Below are 17208 nucleotides of genomic sequence, written 5' to 3'. Positions count from 1 at the left end.
TAAAAGGAATTTTACAGTTGTTTTTCAGAGAACGTTTGAGGGATAATTGGTTATAGATATTTAGAAAACTAACCAAAGTAAAACAAGACAATTATTAAGTCTAAGGGCATAAAGGAAATATAATCACAGTTCACTGCACAGTTCAGCTAGAGAACAATATTTACATTGTCATAATAATCTAAACACTCAATGTGACTTAACCAAAACGTATGATATGATATGATTATATAGGGAGGATTATGCAGGGAAAAGGAAGATGTATATGTGTGCATGTATGTGTGGTTTAAAGAGATAATTTTTTATATTCTACAGCATAAGTTTATAAAGAATATCTAAAATTGTATGAGAAAAGACTAACAGTAGAGGAGTTCTTTTTCCAGTAATGGTAGAACAACCCTTCTGTTTAGAAATTCACTAGAAAAGTATACACACAAAATTTTTAAGTCTACCTGACAACATTAGAGAGCTACCAACACAGTTAAGAATTATGGGGCCAAAGTCCGGAACAAAATGCCTTTTTCTCTAGAAGCATTTGCGAATTCTAAAAGAACCAGTTGAGAGGTTGGGAAGATGAGATGAGCTTTTGGCAGAATCAAGAAGCTAGAGGGATAAAAAACTAGAACTCTATCAAAGAGGTTAGAAGATAAACTGGTAAACATCAGGCTTCAGGATAAGAGCCTTAATCTGAATCATCTCAATCCTTGAATGAATTAAGGTGATATGGGATTGTTAGTGCCCTTACTTTAGCTACCAGCCAGAAGCTGACGTAAATCCTCTATGTAGGAAAAAAAAAATGTCATCTAGAAACCAAAATGATCTAATTTTTCACAACGCCCAGAACTTTATTTAGAAAGGAAGCAAACAAAAAACGGGCTAAAGACCTTAACAGACACCTCAACCAAAGAAGATACATAGATGTCAAATAAGCATATAAAAAGATGTTCCAGGACATATGGCATCAGGGAAACCCAAATTAAAATGAGATACTATTCGGGGTGCCTGGGTGGCTCAGTTGGTTGAGCATCCGACTTTGGCTCAGGTCATGATCTCACAGTTCATGAGTTTAAGCCCTGTGTCAGGCTGTGTGTCGACAGCTCGGAGCCCGGAACTTGCTTCAGATTCTGTGTCTCCCTCTGTCTCTGCCCCTCTCCTGTTTGTGCTCTGTGTCTGTCTCTCTCGAAAATAAACAAACATTGAAAAAATTAAAAAATAAATAAATAAAATGAGATACTATTATACTCTTATTAGAATGTCCAAAATCCAAAACATAGACAACAGCAAATACTGCCAAGGATATGGAACAACAGGAACTCTCATTCATTGCTGGTGGGAGTGCAAAATGGTACAACCACTGTGGAATATAGTTTGGCAGTTTCTTACAAAACGAAACATATTACTATCATATGATCTAGTAATCATACTCCTGGATACTTACTCAAAGGAGCTGAAAACTTAGGTCCACACAAAAGCTTGCACATGAATGTTTATAGAAGCTTTGTTCACAACTACAAAAACTTGGAAGTAACGAAGATGCCATTCAGTAGGCAAATGAATAAACAAACTGTGGTACATCTAGACAGTGGAATATTACTCAGCATTAAGAAGAAATAAGCTACCAAGCCATGAAAAGACATGGAGGAAACTTCAATGTATTTTACTAAATGAAAGAAGCCTATCTTTTAAAAATTTTTTTTGATGTTTATTTATTTTTGAGAGAGAGAGAGAGAGAAAGAGAGAGAGACAGAGACAGAGACAGAGGGTGAGCAGGGGAGGGGCATAGAGAGAGGAGACACAGAATCTGAAGCAGGCTCCAGGCTCTGAGCTGTCAGCACAGAGCCTGACGTGCAGCTCGAACTCATGGACTGTGAGATCATGACCCGAGCTGAAGCCAGACACTCAACCGACTGAGCCATCCGGGTGCCCCAAGAAGCCAATCTTAAAAAGCTTCATACTGTATGATTCCATCTATATGACCTTCTGGAAAAGGCAAAACTATGGAGACAATAAAAAGTTCACTAGTTGCCAGGGCGGAAGCGAATGGGAGGGATGAATAAGAAGGAGCACAGAAGGTTTTGAAGGCAGTAAGAATACTCTGTGTAATAATAATGGGTATTATGTCATTGTACATCTGTCCAAACTTATAGAATATACAACACCAGAGTGAACCCCAATGTAAACTATGTACTTTGAGTAATGATAATGTGTCACTGTAGATCCTTGGTAGCAAATGTACCACTCCAGTGAGTGATGTTGATAATGCGGGAGGCTGTGCATATATGGGGAAATCTCTATACCTTTCTCTCAATTTTGTTGTGAATCTAAAATTACTCTAAAAAAGTTAAACTATTGGGAAAAAAAGCAGGACTAGACAACAACATGACTGAAAACCAAGAGAAACAATGGTCACAGGCCCAGAGGGGATTCAGATAATGGAGTTATCATATACCATTAAAAAAAAAAATGTTTTTAATAGTACAAGTACCAGAAGGAAACAAGAGAATGGGGTAGAAAAAATAATTGAGAAGGTAAGGAGAAAAAACTTCCTAAATCAATGAAACATATCAATCCATACGTCTACTAAACTCAGTGAACCTCAAGAAAGACAAATACAAAGAACACACCTAGCACATCACAGTCAAATTGCTATAAACCGATACAAAGAGAAAATCCTAAAAGTGGTCAGAGACAAAATTAACTCCAAAAGGGCAACAAGAAGACTTAAAACTGACTCATCAGTAGAAACAATGGAAACCTGAATACAATGTTCTACAATGAATTCAATTCATTCACTCATTAGACAAATATTTATTATCTACTATATGCTAGACACTGTTCTAGGTACTTTGGGATGCATCAGTGAATACAGCAAAGAATGTTACTTCTATTGTGGAAAATTATATAACAAACATTTTTCTTTTTGGTGGGAGGGGAGGGGGGGAGAGAAGAGAGGGGGAGAGAGAGAGAGAATATGAATCAATGGATGAATAAATGAATAAATAAATAAATATAAGCAGGCTCCATGCCCAGCATGGAGCTGGGTGCAGGGCTCAATCACACAACCCTGGGACCTACGCAGGACCTGAGATAAAACTTGAGAGTTGAATGTTCAACTGACTGAGCCACCTAGGTGCCTCTATAACAAACATTTTTAAGAGGAGAAATAATAAACATTTTTAAGAGGAGAAATTGCATACGGCATGTTTGACAGTCTATTTAGGAAATACAGTTCATTTTTTGCTGTTAGAATTGTTACTTAAAATTTTGACTTCATAGATATGACTGGTACTTTTTCAGTGATGGATGAGATTCTTTATAATCAAGTAGTCTGTTTATTGCACAACTAGACAAAATCTCTCAGGCTGGCTTCTGGGTAATGAAAAGTCATGCAATTTCAGAGCTGATGTTTCTAGATGACCCTAGAGGTCGTCTAGTCCACACTCATCTTTAGACATGAAAAGAGCAAGGCACAATATATTTGGCTTTTCAAGGTCACACAAGTAGGGAGACCCACCAATGACTCCTGGTCAAATGTTCTTTGTTGTTGTTTATTTGTTGTTTGGTTTGTGGGGTTATTTTGGGAGGGGGATTTACTTTGTATCAATGTTAACATGTACATAATTTTAAAGCTTATTTTAGGGCCGCCTGGGTGGCTCAGTCAGTTAAGTGCCTGACTCTTGGTTTCAGCGCAGGTCGTGATCTTAAGATTCGTGAGTTCAAGCCCTTTATCGTGCTCTGTGCTGACAACATGGAGCTTGCTTGGGATTCTCTTCCTCTCTCTCTCTGTACCTCCCTGACATTCCTTCCCTGTCTCTCTCTCAAAATGTATAAATAAACTTTAAAGGTAATTTTATAACACTTAAAACAAAAAACAGTAGTCCCTTGCTCTTCCTCTGACCACCTCCAAGTCCCAGTCTCCAGAGAGAAGCATGTTTACCTTCTAATATGAAGATTATCATTATTTTATTTGATAGAATGTTCTCTTATTTGTTGTGTAACAGCTTGCTTTTCAGTGCACACATCTGAAGTGTCTGAGAGGGGTCCTTTTCCACTCTTAGCCATTTCACAGTGCATGCCTTTCATTTAAGTGCACAGGTGAAATAACTGGCCGGTCACTGGTCATCCTGTTACTATTCATTAGACAGGACTGTTAACTAATGAAATTGATTTTCATGTGCGATTTATGGAATAAGTTTCACTTCTCTAGAGTTGGAGCTGAATACTGGTTACAGGGGATTAGTGGTTCCATAAATGTATATTTTCAGAACAAAGTCTGAATTTTACACCATACAAGTTTTTTCCTTAGCTTAAAGAAAAAAAAAAGGTTAAAACCAAAACTTTTCTAAGGTCTTGAACATTTTATTTTTCTTTAATTAAAAAAAAATGTTTTTATTTATTTTTTGAGAGACAGAGACAGAGCACGAGCAGGGGAGGGGCAGAGAGAGAGGGAGACACAGAATCTGAAGCAGGCTCCAGGCCCCGACGCGGGGCTCAAACTCCCATTGTGAGATCATGCCCTGAGCCGAATGAAGTCGGACGCCCAACCAACTGAGCCACCCAGGAGCCCCTAAAGTCTTGAACATTTTAAATGAAGGGAATAAAAATATCTTACAGTTACTAAAATTTTATGATTATAAGTACATTTACATATAGTTCCTGAAGAAACTATATAAGCAAATCATTTTCATCTTGGTGGGATATCAATATACCATTAATTTGCCTTTGGCATTTGAAGCGGTGCTTATTTTAGCTATCTCAGCATTTGCTTTGTAATGTGGAAATGCTTGTGATGGAAAGCACTGAACATAAGACTACTAAATAATTTATTTTGACAATTATTATTGGTGGGTTGGAAGATGGCAGCAAAGCAGGAGGACCCTATGCTTGCCTCATCCCATGAATACAACTAGGTAACTATCAAATCATCCTAAATAACCTGGAAATTGACTTGAAGACAGGCAGAACAAACTCTACGATAAAGGTAGAGAAGAAACCACATTGAAGAAGGTAGGAAATGTGGAGATGTGGTTTAGGAGAGAAATGAATTGTGGCTGCTGCAGTGGGGAGGGAGCCATTCTCTTGGAGAAGGGCAAGAGACAGACTAACACAAAGGGGAGCACACAGGGAAAATGAATCCCCATAGCAGTTGGCTTGGAAAGCAAGAAGAGCTGAATTTTGTGACTTCTGGCAATCATCAGGGCTTAAAGCCTGATGATTAGGCTTGAAGGTCAGTGGGCTTGGCTGAGATAGAGCCCAGAGGGCACTGAACTGCTCTTGGAGAGATGGCAGGCAAACAACCCATGGACACCCAGCATGGAAACAGTGATCTGAAGAGCACCAGGGGCACACAGTAAGAAAAGACAGCATTCACAGAGAGACCCCTCCAGGAACAAAGGAACTGGCTGGCACCATTTTCCTTCCCCATCCCTCAGCATACAGGGCTACCAGTGCAGCACTGACACTCACTATCTCACTTGCTTACATCAAGCGTCCCCCCTCCACACTCTGGTGTCACCACCCTGCCTGTCATGCTTGTCTCAGTCCCAGTGTGGTGGGCCCCCTCCCCTAGAAGAACAACCCAAATCCCTGCTCACACATCTTCCAACTTGAGATATTTGCCAAGACTTGGTTCCAGCACTGGTGGTGACAGGTCTCATTTCACAAACAGACCAGAGCACACCTATCTAAAACATGCTACATTCAGGCCAGGGACCAAACACTGCCCGCAACAGGCAAAGAGAGCCTGGGCAGACAACTGGCCCAAAGAATAAAGTGGTCAGGACTAAACATTGGGGCACACACAGCATACATTAGAGACACTCCCACGAGCACCAGGCCCTGGGGAAATGGGGACACCACATGACAGGGCACTAGAGAACCTCTTATTAAGGCCATAACCTTCAAGAACAAGAGATATAGTTTACTTTCCTAACACACAAGAACTGGCACAGAGACTTAGACAAAAATGAGAAGACAGAGAAATTTATTCCAAATGGAAGAACAAGACAAGGCGATGTCCAGAGATCTAAGTGAAACAGATATAAGTAACATACCTTATACTGATATACTGATATACTCTATCAGTATTTAAAGCAATGATCATAAGAATACTCACCATACTTGAGAAAAGAATGGAAGAAATGAGTGAGACCCTTAACGCAGACATAAGGAATAGTGTACCAGAGATAAAGGGTATAATAAACAAAATGAGAAACACGCTTGATGGAATGAACAGTAGGATGGAAGAAGCAGAGAAAAGAATAAATGACCTAGAAGACAGAGAGAAAAGAATTATGCAAAACAAGAACAGACTTAGGGAACTCAGTGACTCCATCATACATAGTAATATTGATAGTATAGAAGTCCTACAAGAAGAAGAAAGAGGAAAGGGGGCAGAAAATTTATTTGAAGAAATAATAGCTGAAAACTTACCTAATCTGGGGAAGGAAACAGATATCCAGATCCAGAAGGCACAGGGAACTCCCATCAAAATTAACAAAAGCAGATCCACACCAAGACATACGGTAATTAAACTGGCAAAACACAGTTATAAAGAAAAAAAATTTAAAGCAACAAGAAAAGAAGACAGTAACTTACAAGGGAAAACCCATAAGGCTAGCAGGAGATTTTTTCAACAGAAACTTTTCAAACCAGAAAGGAGTGGCATGATATATTCAAAGTGCTGAATGGGAAAAATGTGCAGCCAAGAATACTGTCAAGCAAGGCTATAATTCAGAATAAAAGGAGAGATAAAGAGTTTCCCAGACAAACAAACTACAGGAGTTCAGGACCACTAAACCAGCCCTACAAGAAATATTAAAGGGGACTCTCTGAGTGGAAAGGAGAGACCAAAGTAACAGTATAAAGGTAGGAAACATAAAAGAAGCAAAAATGAGTATTTCTTTTTTTGTTTTTTAATGTTTAATTTTTTGGAGAGAGAGTGAGTGAGCGGGGGAGGAGGAAAGGAGGGGGACAGTCTGCATTGACAGCAGAGAGCTGATGCGGGGTTCAAACTCATGAACTGCGGGATTGTGATCTGAGCTGAAGTCGGACACTTATTAACCCACTGAGCCACCCAGGCACCCCCAAAATGAATATTTCTGTAAAAATAAAATTCATGGAATGCACAAAATAAAAGGATGTAAAATATAACAATATATACTTAAAATGTGGGGAGGAGTAAGAATGAGTTCAAACTTACATGACCATCAACTTAATATAGATTGCTATATGCAGAAGATGTTATGTACAAAGCTAACGGAACCATACATCTAAAACCACTAATAAATACACAAAGAATAAAGAGAAAAAAAATCCAAATGTGTCATTAAAGAAAATTGGCAAAACATGAAAGAGAGAAAGACAAAGGATCAAAGCAAATCTTCAAAAACAACCACAAAAAGCACAACAAAATGCAATGAATACATATCCATCAATAATTATTTTCAATGTAAATTGGGTAAACATTCCAATAAAAAACATAGGGTGACAGGGGCACCTGGGTGGCTTAGTAGGTTGAGCATCTGACTTTGGCTCAGGTCATGATCTCACGGTTCGTGGGTTCGAGCCCCGTGTCGGGCTATGTGCTGACAGCTCAGAGCCTGGAGCCTGCTTCGGATTCTGTGTCTCCCTCTCTCTCTGCCCCTCCCCTGCTCATGCTCTGTCTCTGTCTCTCAACAATAAATAAATGTTAAAAAAAAAATTAAAGAAAAACATAGGGTGAAAGAATGGATTAAAAAAATAAAACAAGACCCATCTATATGCTGCCTACAAGAGACACATATTAGATCTAAAGAAACCTACAGATTGAAAGGGTATGGAGAAATACCTATCATGCAGATGGATGTCAAAAGAAAGCTGGAGTAGCAATACATATTATCAGACAAAACAGACTTTAGAACAAAGACTGTAACAAGAGACAAAGGACACTATATAATAATAAAAGGGACAATCTAACAAGAAGATATAACAATTGTAAATATTTATGTACCCTCCATAGAAACACCTTAATACATAAAACAGTTAATAACAAACATAAAAGAACTAATAGATAATAATGCAACAAGAGAAAATGACTTTAACACCCCATGTACATCAACAGACAAGTCATCTAAACAGAAGATCATCAACAACAACAAAAAAAACACAAACAAAAAAAATCCTTATAAAATCAACAAGAAAACAATGGCTTTGAATGACGCACTTGCACAGATGGATTTAACAGACATATTCAGTACATTACATCCTAAAACAGCAGAATACACATTCTGTTTTCAAATACACGTGGAACATTCTCCAGAAGAGAATGTTAGACCTTAAAATAAGCCTCAACAAATTGAAGAAGATTGAAGTCATACTGTGCATCTTTTCTGACCACACTGTTATGAAACTAGAAGTCAGCCACAAGAAAAATCTGTAAAGATGACAAATACAAGGAGGTTAAAGAACATGCTACTAGGGAATGAATGGGTCAACCAGGAAATAAAAGATGAAATTAAAAAGTACATGGAAACAAATGAAAATGAAAACACATTGGTCAAAACCTTTGGGATGCAGCAAAAGTGGTCATAAGAGGGAAGATTATAGCAATATAAGTCTTCCTCAAGAAGCAAGAAAAATTTCAAATAAACAACCTAACCACACACCGCAAGGAGCTAGAAAAAGAACAAAAAAAGACTGAAGCCAGCAGAAGGAAGGAAGGAAATAATAAAGATTAGAACAGAAATAAATGATACAGAAATAAAAAACAAAAACAAAAACAGAACAGATCAAGCCAGACTTAGGAGCACCTGCGTGGCTCAATTAAGTGATCGACTCTTGGTTTTTGGCTCAAGTGATCTCAGGATTTGAGGGATCAAGCCCAGCACTGGGCTGTGTGCTGACAGTGTGGAGCTTCCTTGGGATTCTCCCTCTCTCTGCCTGCCCCCCGCCAAATAAATAAATAAACTTAAAAAAAATGCCAAAAACCTTTAGCCATACTTATCAAGAAAAAAGGAGAAAGGCCTCAAATAAAATCACAAATGAGAGAGGGGAAATAACAGTCAATGCCACAGAAATACAATTATAAGAGAATATTATGAAAACTATATGCCAACAAGTTGGACAACCTAAAGAAATAGATAAATTCCTAGAAGCATATAATCTACCAAAACTATAACAGGAAGAAATAGAAAATTTGAACAAACCAACAACAAACAAAGAAGCTGAATCAGTAATCAAAAAACTCCTGACAAACAAACATCCAGGATCAGATGGCTTCACAGGAGAATTTTACCAAACATTTAAGGAAGAGTTAATACCTATTCTCAAACTATTTCAAAAAATAGAAAAGGAAGGAAAACCCCAACTCATTCTATGAGGCCATTAATTCTCTCATACCAAAACCAGATAGAGACATCACTAAAATAGGAACTACAGGCTAATATTCCTGGTAAACATAGATGCAAAAATCCTCAACTACCAAACCAAGTCCAATAAAACATTAAAAAAAAATTATTCACCAAAATCAAGTGGGATTTATTCTTGGGTTTCAAGCATGGTTTGACATTCACAAATCAATAAATGTGATACATCATATCAATAAGAGAAAACATATTCTCCATATGATCATTTTGAAAAATGTAGAAAAAGCATTTGACAAAATACAACATCCATTCAAGATAAAAACCTTCAAAGTAGGTTTAGAGGGAACATACCTCACCATAATAAAGGTCATATATGAAAGACCCCCAGCTACCATCATCCTCAATGGGGAAAAACTGAGAGCTTTTCGTCTAAGGTCAGGAACAAGACAGGAATGTCCACTCTTACCGCTTTTATTCAATACTGTACTGGAAATCCTAGCTGCAGCAATTAGACAACAAAAAGAAATAAAAGGCATCCAAACTGGTAAGAAAGAAGTACAATTTCCTTTTTTTTTTTAAGTTTATATTATTTATTTTTGAGAGAGAGAGAGAGAGAGAGAGAGAACACACAAGCAGAGGAGGGGCAGAGAGAGAGAGGGAGAGAGAAAATCCCAAGAAGGCTGCACGCTGCCAGCACAGAGCCCAACGTGGGGTTAAAACTCACATATCATGAGATTATGACCTGAGCCAAAATCAAGAGTCAGATGCTCAGTTGACTGAGCCACCCGGGCACTCCTAAGTACAACTTTCACTATTTGCAGATGACATGATACTATATATAGAAAACCCCAAAGACTCCACCAAAAGACTGTGAGAACTTTCAGCAAACTCACAGGATACAAAACCAATACAGCATTTATAAACACCAATAATGAAGCAACAGAAAGAGAAATTAAGAAAACAATCTCAAAAATAATAAGATGCCTAGGAATAAACCTAACCAAAGAGGTGATAGATCTGTACTCTGAAAACTATAAAAAAACAAAACAAAACAAAACAAAACAAAACAAAACAAAACAACCTGATGACAGAAATTTACAACAACACAAAGAAAAGGGAAAACATCCCATGCTCATTGATTGGAGGAACAAATATTGTTAAAATTTCTGTACTACTCAAAGCAATATACACATTTAATGCAATTCCTATCAAAATACCAATAGCATTTTTCACAGAACTAGAACAATTCTAAACTTCGTATGGAACCACAAAAGATCCTGAATAGCCAAAGCAATCTCGAAAAAGCAAAGCAAAGCTGGAAGCATCATAATTCTGGAGTTTAAGTTATATCACAAAGCTGTTGCAATCAAAACAGTAGGAAACTGGCACAAAAAATAGCACAGAGAGCAATGGAAGAGAACAGAAAACCCAGAAATAAACCCTCAACCATATGGTCAATTAAATCTTTGACAAAGTAGGAAAGAATATACAATTGGAAAAAGACAGTCTGTTCAAACAATGATATTGAGAAAACTGGAAAGCAACATGCAAAGTTTTTTTTTTTTACTTTCTTACACCATACACAAAAATAAACTCAAAATGAATTAAAGACCTAAAACCGTAAGTCCTGAAACTATAAAAATCCTCGAAGAGAACATAGGCAATAACTGCTTTGTCATCGGCTGAAGCAACTTTTTTCTAGATATGTCTCCTGAGGCAAAGAAAACAAAAGCAAAAATAAACTATTGAGACTTCATTGAAATAAAAACTTCTGTACAGTGAAGGAAACAATCAACGAAACTAAAGGGCAACCTGCAGAATGGGAGAAGGTATTTGTAAATGACTTATCTGATAGAGGGTTAGTATTCAAAATCTATAAAGAATTTATCAAACTCAACACCCCCCAAATGAATAATCTAATGAAAAAATGGGCAGAAGACATTAACAGACATTTCTCCAAAGATATACAGATGACCAGTCTGTTTGGTGGGAATGCAAACTGGTGCAGCCACTCTGGAAAACAGTACGGAGGTTCCTCAAAAAGTTAAAAACAGAACTACTGTAATCCAGTAATCGTACTACTTGGTATTTACCCAAAGAATACAAAAACACTAATACAAGGGGAGACAGAAACCCCTATGTTTAGAACAGCATTATTTACAATAGCCAAGATACAGAAGCAGCCCAAATGTCCATCAAATGATGAACTGATAAAAAAAAAAAGATGTGGTATATTATACAATGGAATATTACTTCAGCCATAAAAAAGAATGAAATCTTGCCATTTGCAATGATATAGATAGAGCTAAAAAGTATAATGCTAAGTGAAATAAGTCCATCAGAGAAAGACAGATATCATATGATTTCACTCATATGTGGCATTTAAGAAACAAGATAAACAAATGAAAGGAAAAAAAAGAAAGAAAGAAGCAAATGAGGAAACAGACTGTTAACAATGGAGAACAAACATGATTACCAGAGGGAAGGGGGTGAGGGATGGGTTTTATAGGTGAGGGGGCGTAAGGAGTGCACTTGTCATGATGAGCACTGAGTGATGTATGGAGTTGTTGAATCACTATAGTGTACACCTGAAACTAATATAACACTGTAATGTTAACTAACTGGAATTAAAATGAAAACTTAAAAAAACTCAATTATTGTTAACATTAATCCTACTGAATAATTCATGTTTTCCCCAGGGGAAACACCAAATAGTGAAGTAAATGTTTTCATTCATCTGGTATGTATAAATCTACAATCCAGTAATTGAAAATGTCATAACTATAGATATATTTTTAAATGAAATTTTCTCCATTTAAAATTACTTACACATTAGGTCATTTGCATCATGGATTATGAGACTAGGTGCTTACATGAGACAGGAAGCTGGCTGTGGACTGGGATGACGGTACATTAGAATGGGAACGGGCGGCTGAGGATGGCTGTAGAAGGCGTGGCTTCACAGAAGTATTTGAGGTGTATCCAGGGCCCTGAAGTTCCTAGAAAACAATATAGATGTGAGCAAAATAATTGTCCACCTACACCTACAATTGTGAAATCAAAATGTATTTCACAAACATAATTTCAATTTTACATGTTGAACATCTATAAAGCAAGATGATTCTGAGTCACTCTTTGAGGACTAAGCATATGCTAAGAAGATGCCTTCACACTGCTGATTTTGAAAGAGGCATTTGAGATGTGAAAACACCTCGGATGGTATGCTACTTAGCTGGTTTCTAACTTTTGCCAAAGACTCTACGCTAGTTGGGGCATACTATTGAGAAAGGTCCTCTACAACTATCGCGTGCTCCAGCCCGCAAAAGTATCCATTACGGACACTTTAACATATGTCTGCAGCTTGGAAAGCAGACATAAATTTCAGTGGAAAATGCACTGTTTTTAAAGGACACATGTTTTGGTGATGCAGATTAAATCATTTTTGCTATTCTCCAAACAAACTGAGCACACTCACACTTTGGACCTCTGCACTTGCTTGACCCCCTTCTGTGTGGAAAATTCTTCCTTCAGGTATCCCCATGGCATACCTGAAGAAGGTGTCTGCCTCTCTTATAAACTTAACAGAAAGCACTGTGTTTCAATTTGTTACTATAGGAAGAGGACAGGTATAGATATAATGATGTTTATGCAGATTTTAGAACTGCTAGTATCAGATAGTGTTGAAGTACACTTGACTGTGTCCAAGGTACATGAAGTAAACATAAAAGTATATCAAAGAATGGCATTAATTTCACTTGAACTATTTCTGATGGAAAGAAGGCCTTACTTTTACATCCAAAGTGTGTTGAAGTTTTAGGCGCACAGATTCTTGTTCCTGACGCTGTATGATATCTTGACATTCTGCAAACTGCAAAGATGCCTACAATCAAATAACCACATGTGGTTTGTCTTCCATTCTCTACACAATTTTGTTTTGTTAACCTATAAATACAGAGTTGCCATCTCTTCAAGGGAACCCCCCCACACTAACTTGCATTTATCTATTTATCAGTTTTGTTCATTAAACTTAGAACTGGAGGCCATGCCTTTATCCTCTGTATCCCTGGCATCTATGTAGCATTTAGTAAGAATGAACTAAGGATGGAATAAGCAAATCGCTTTAGTAATGTAAAAAAATGACCACAACTGAAATTCATTAAATCAACATATCATGTTTTAAGATCAAAGCTGGCATAGGTGGGTTCACAGGTCATTTTACCTAACCATAAAGGCTCTGGATTTCTTAATAATCAGGACTAGTTTGGGTATATTTTTGCCTTCCAGAGTTCTCACAAGTAAGATTTATGCCTTTATGATACGTTGCAATAACAAATACAATGTCACTAACCCTTCTCATTCTTTGTGTTTTTTTTTTTTTTTTTTGAGACAGAGAGAGAGAGAGAGAGAGAGAGAGAGAGAGAGAGAGAGAGAGAAGCAGGGCTAATGTTTTTTTTTTTACCCGAAGTGGGGCTCGTGCTCACCCGAATGGGGCTTGAGCTCACCCATTGCAGGACTTGAACTCACAAACCATGAGATCATGCCCTGAGCTGACGCTTAACCAACTGGGCCACCTAGGTGTCCCCTGAGTTGTGTTTTCTACCAGCATTTTCTGGACTCCAATGAATGCCAGACATTAGCATTATGTTAGCATTTTACTGATATTATTAACAGACTGTATTCTACCTAGTGTTCAAGTCATTTTGTGGCAGTAAGTTAGATTGAAGACATATTTATTTATTCAGTCCAGTGAGGACCCCAGGGGTATCTTGCATGTTGTATCTTACTGCTCCTGTGACTGAGTTAGCCTCAAAAAGAATTTTGTAAAAAGTACACAGTATAACTGTGCTTTAAAGCTTAGAAGAGCCTTCTCTACTCTACAGGCTATGGTTTTTCCTTGTGCTAGGTGACTGGCATCTAGTAGAGATTTGGTTCCTATCAGCATGGAGCTTTTATTCAGAACATGTCTCCTCAGTTAATAGCTATTTAGTTGATGATTACTTTACACACTTAGTAACTACCTTATCAAGAGCAACTTCCATATTAGCAACTTTTTCTTTCAAACGTCGCTCCTGCGATCTCAGGACTTCCAGTTCTCCAGCCATCTTGTTTTTTTCTGTTGCAACAGTACTCAATTCCTGGCTTAATTTATTCTTCTCTTCTTTTAGAAAATGCTTTTCCTATAATTATAGAGGAAAAAAATATCAGAAATAATATGCTGATGTAGATGCTCAGATGTGAGGGAAATATAAAACTAATATAAAGATCTGAACTATAGTTCAATTCATATGTCACTTAATTGTTCTGAGTTGGAGCTGGGAGCTATTAGAATCATGTCACCATGTACTCTCTTATTTTTATAAGAGAGCAGGGGAGTGGCAGAGAGAGAGGGAGACACAGAATCCAAAGTAGGCTCCAGGCTCTGAGCTGTCAGCACAGAGCCTGATGTGGGGTTCGAACTCATGAACTGCGAGATCATGACCTGAACCGAAGTCAGACGCTTAACTGACTGAGTCACTCAGGCGCCCCAAGGGTAGCTTCATTTTTAAAAAGCTCATTTTGGCAGGGAAGGGGGCAAAATATAAGAAAAATTTAAATATAGTGAACAAACATTGGGTTGCTGGAGGGGTGGTGGGAGGGGGGATGGGCAAAATGGGTAAGGGGCATTAAGGAATCTGCTCCTGAAATCATTGTTGCATTACATGTTAACTAACTTGGATGTAAATTAGAAAATAAATAAATAGTTTTAAAAAAAACAAAGAAATGCAGAATCCCTTGCTCCTCCACTCCAGGACTTACTGAATCAAAACATGCATTAAAAATATTTTTAATTAAAAAAATAATAAAAAAGATAAAAAGGTTCATTTTGGGTCTGGGAAGAGCAAATGCCTGACCCACGCTCACTTTCTACATATGCTACATACCTCTTCACCCCCACTACAGCCAGTGCTCACAAACCCTGCTTTTACAAATGTTGATTTGTTCCAAAGTGATTGAACTATCAGGGAACCTTTGAGCACAACATAAGTTTCACACTTACTATGCACAGTTGCACTTATAAGAAATATTAAGTCAACACAAAACTGCACCCGGCTAAACAGAGCTGTGTGGGAATACACAAAAAGCACACATGCACGCTCCTCAAACACCAATCTGCTACTACCTCAGTTTATCTTGTGTTCTGAGTCACATCCGTGCACATCTGGTGTCACAAAAAACCTCCCTTCTACCCCCTCATAGTAACTCACAAGCTGCAGCCCTTTGATGCACACTTCTACAAGCAGACTTCAGGTCTTTTTCAAGATAAAGGACCATATTTATTGTAGTATTTATGTATTTCTTAGCCATTTAACACATGTAAAACTGCACCACCAGTTTTCATTAGGTCCCTCCTTTTCGTGTGTTATTGATGAAATTTGTTAGTGAGGTACTCCTAATCCCATTGTTCTCACAACCCCCGTGGCCTTTTCTGCACAATTTTGTAGACACACGTGTCACATTATAGCAGAACTGACTATGCTTTGTTAATAGTCGTTCCCTGTCTCTACCAGGAATGTCCTTTTGTCCATTTTCTGCATTTAAAATACTAGCTCCTTCAAGGTCCTACTCAGAGGCACCTGGGTGGCCCAGTCGGTTAAGTGTCTGACTTTAGCTGAGGTCATAATCTATCTCATGGTTCATGAGTTCAAGCCTGACTCTGTGCTGACAGCTCGGAGCCTGGAGCCTGCTTCTGATTCTGTCTCCCTCTCTCTCTGCCCTTCCCTTGCTTGCATTCTGTCTCATCTCTCAAAAATACATAAACATTAAAAACAATTTAAAAAAAAAGATCCTACTCAAATGTTCCTTCAGGAACTTTCCCCTCACTCTCTCAGTCAGAAATAAACTCTTTTCTCCATTTTACTTGGTAACTGCTATGTCTTATCCTGCCTGCAGTATATTAAAGAGTGAACACACTGGCTTCCCTCATTCTGAGCACAGGGACTCACCTTATTTGCAGTTGTCATTGCCTCTTCCAAAAACTGTATCTTGCTTTGAAGGGCATCTATCTGACCTCTTTTAGCCGTGATTTGCTTTTGCATCCCCATTGCCACTTTCATAGCTGGGGGGAAAAAGAAAATAAACTGCCTTAGTTTTTAGTGTCTAAATTTGGGGAGGCTACTATAAATTGATGGTTAAACATTATGAGAAGGTGACAAGATTCTCCAAGGCACTTGGACAGTTTCAAGAGACTGATCATGGGAAAAAACAAAACAAAACAAAACAAACCTTCAGACTTCACAATATTGGGATATAACAATTTTCAGCAATTACAGAGAGATTTTGAATTGAGAATGATATTTTGTGATTTCCTTGCTACTGGTATTAATTTCACTGACCATCATAATTTGCTGTATCTCCAATGGTTATATAATACTGATCAAATTCATACTTACACATATCGAACATATATACATAACAATAGTTGTATACTGAACAATGTAGAATTTTCTAGAAATTCATATTTAAAATACCACAAATGGGGTGCCTGGGTGGCTCAGTAGGTTAAGCGTCTGACTTCTGATCTCAGCTCAGGTCTTGATCTCACGGTCGTGAGCTCAAGCCCTGCACTGGACTCCACATTAGGTGTAGAGTCTACTTAAAAAAAACAAAAAACCAAAAAAACCCCACAAAAGACATCTATTATTTATTTTTTTCATATGATATCCTATAAAAATGTCATAAGTGATTGTGTAAGACTTCTATTATTAAGTGATCTTTTTAAAGAATCCAATGATACCACAAACCATTCAATTTTCATTCTCATGGCTATTGCATGTGCTTGGAACTCACTACTATTTCAATAGTAAAATTGGCAGCATTAGCACATATG

General features: G+C 37.7%; 1 protein-coding gene across 9 annotated transcripts in view; it reads right to left on the bottom strand.

Annotated features, from left to right (window-relative positions):
* The window catches only part of CCDC158 (coiled-coil domain containing 158), a 110778-nt gene that overhangs the window by 38617 nt on the left and 54953 nt on the right, over positions 1–17208 (bottom strand). For 8 of the 9 annotated variants that reach the window (XM_047857428.1, XM_047857422.1, XM_047857429.1 and 5 more), the window contains 4 exons: positions 16325–16437; positions 14360–14518; positions 13129–13221; positions 12215–12340 (listed from right to left, as the gene is read on the bottom strand). In XM_047857428.1, coding sequence (XP_047713384.1) covers positions 12215–12340; positions 13129–13221; positions 14360–14518; positions 16325–16437 — 491 coding nt within the window. The remainder of the gene's footprint in view (positions 1–12214; positions 12341–13128; positions 13222–14359; positions 14519–16324; positions 16438–17208) is intronic. The other variant, XM_047857427.1, reaches the window with a different exon arrangement.

Source organism: Prionailurus viverrinus, chromosome B1 (genome assembly GCF_022837055.1).
Source record: "Prionailurus viverrinus isolate Anna chromosome B1, UM_Priviv_1.0, whole genome shotgun sequence".
Classification (NCBI taxonomy): domain Eukaryota; kingdom Metazoa; phylum Chordata; class Mammalia; order Carnivora; family Felidae; genus Prionailurus; species Prionailurus viverrinus.
Note: the sequence above shows the minus strand (reverse complement) of the source record. Positions and strands in the feature narration are given on the sequence as shown.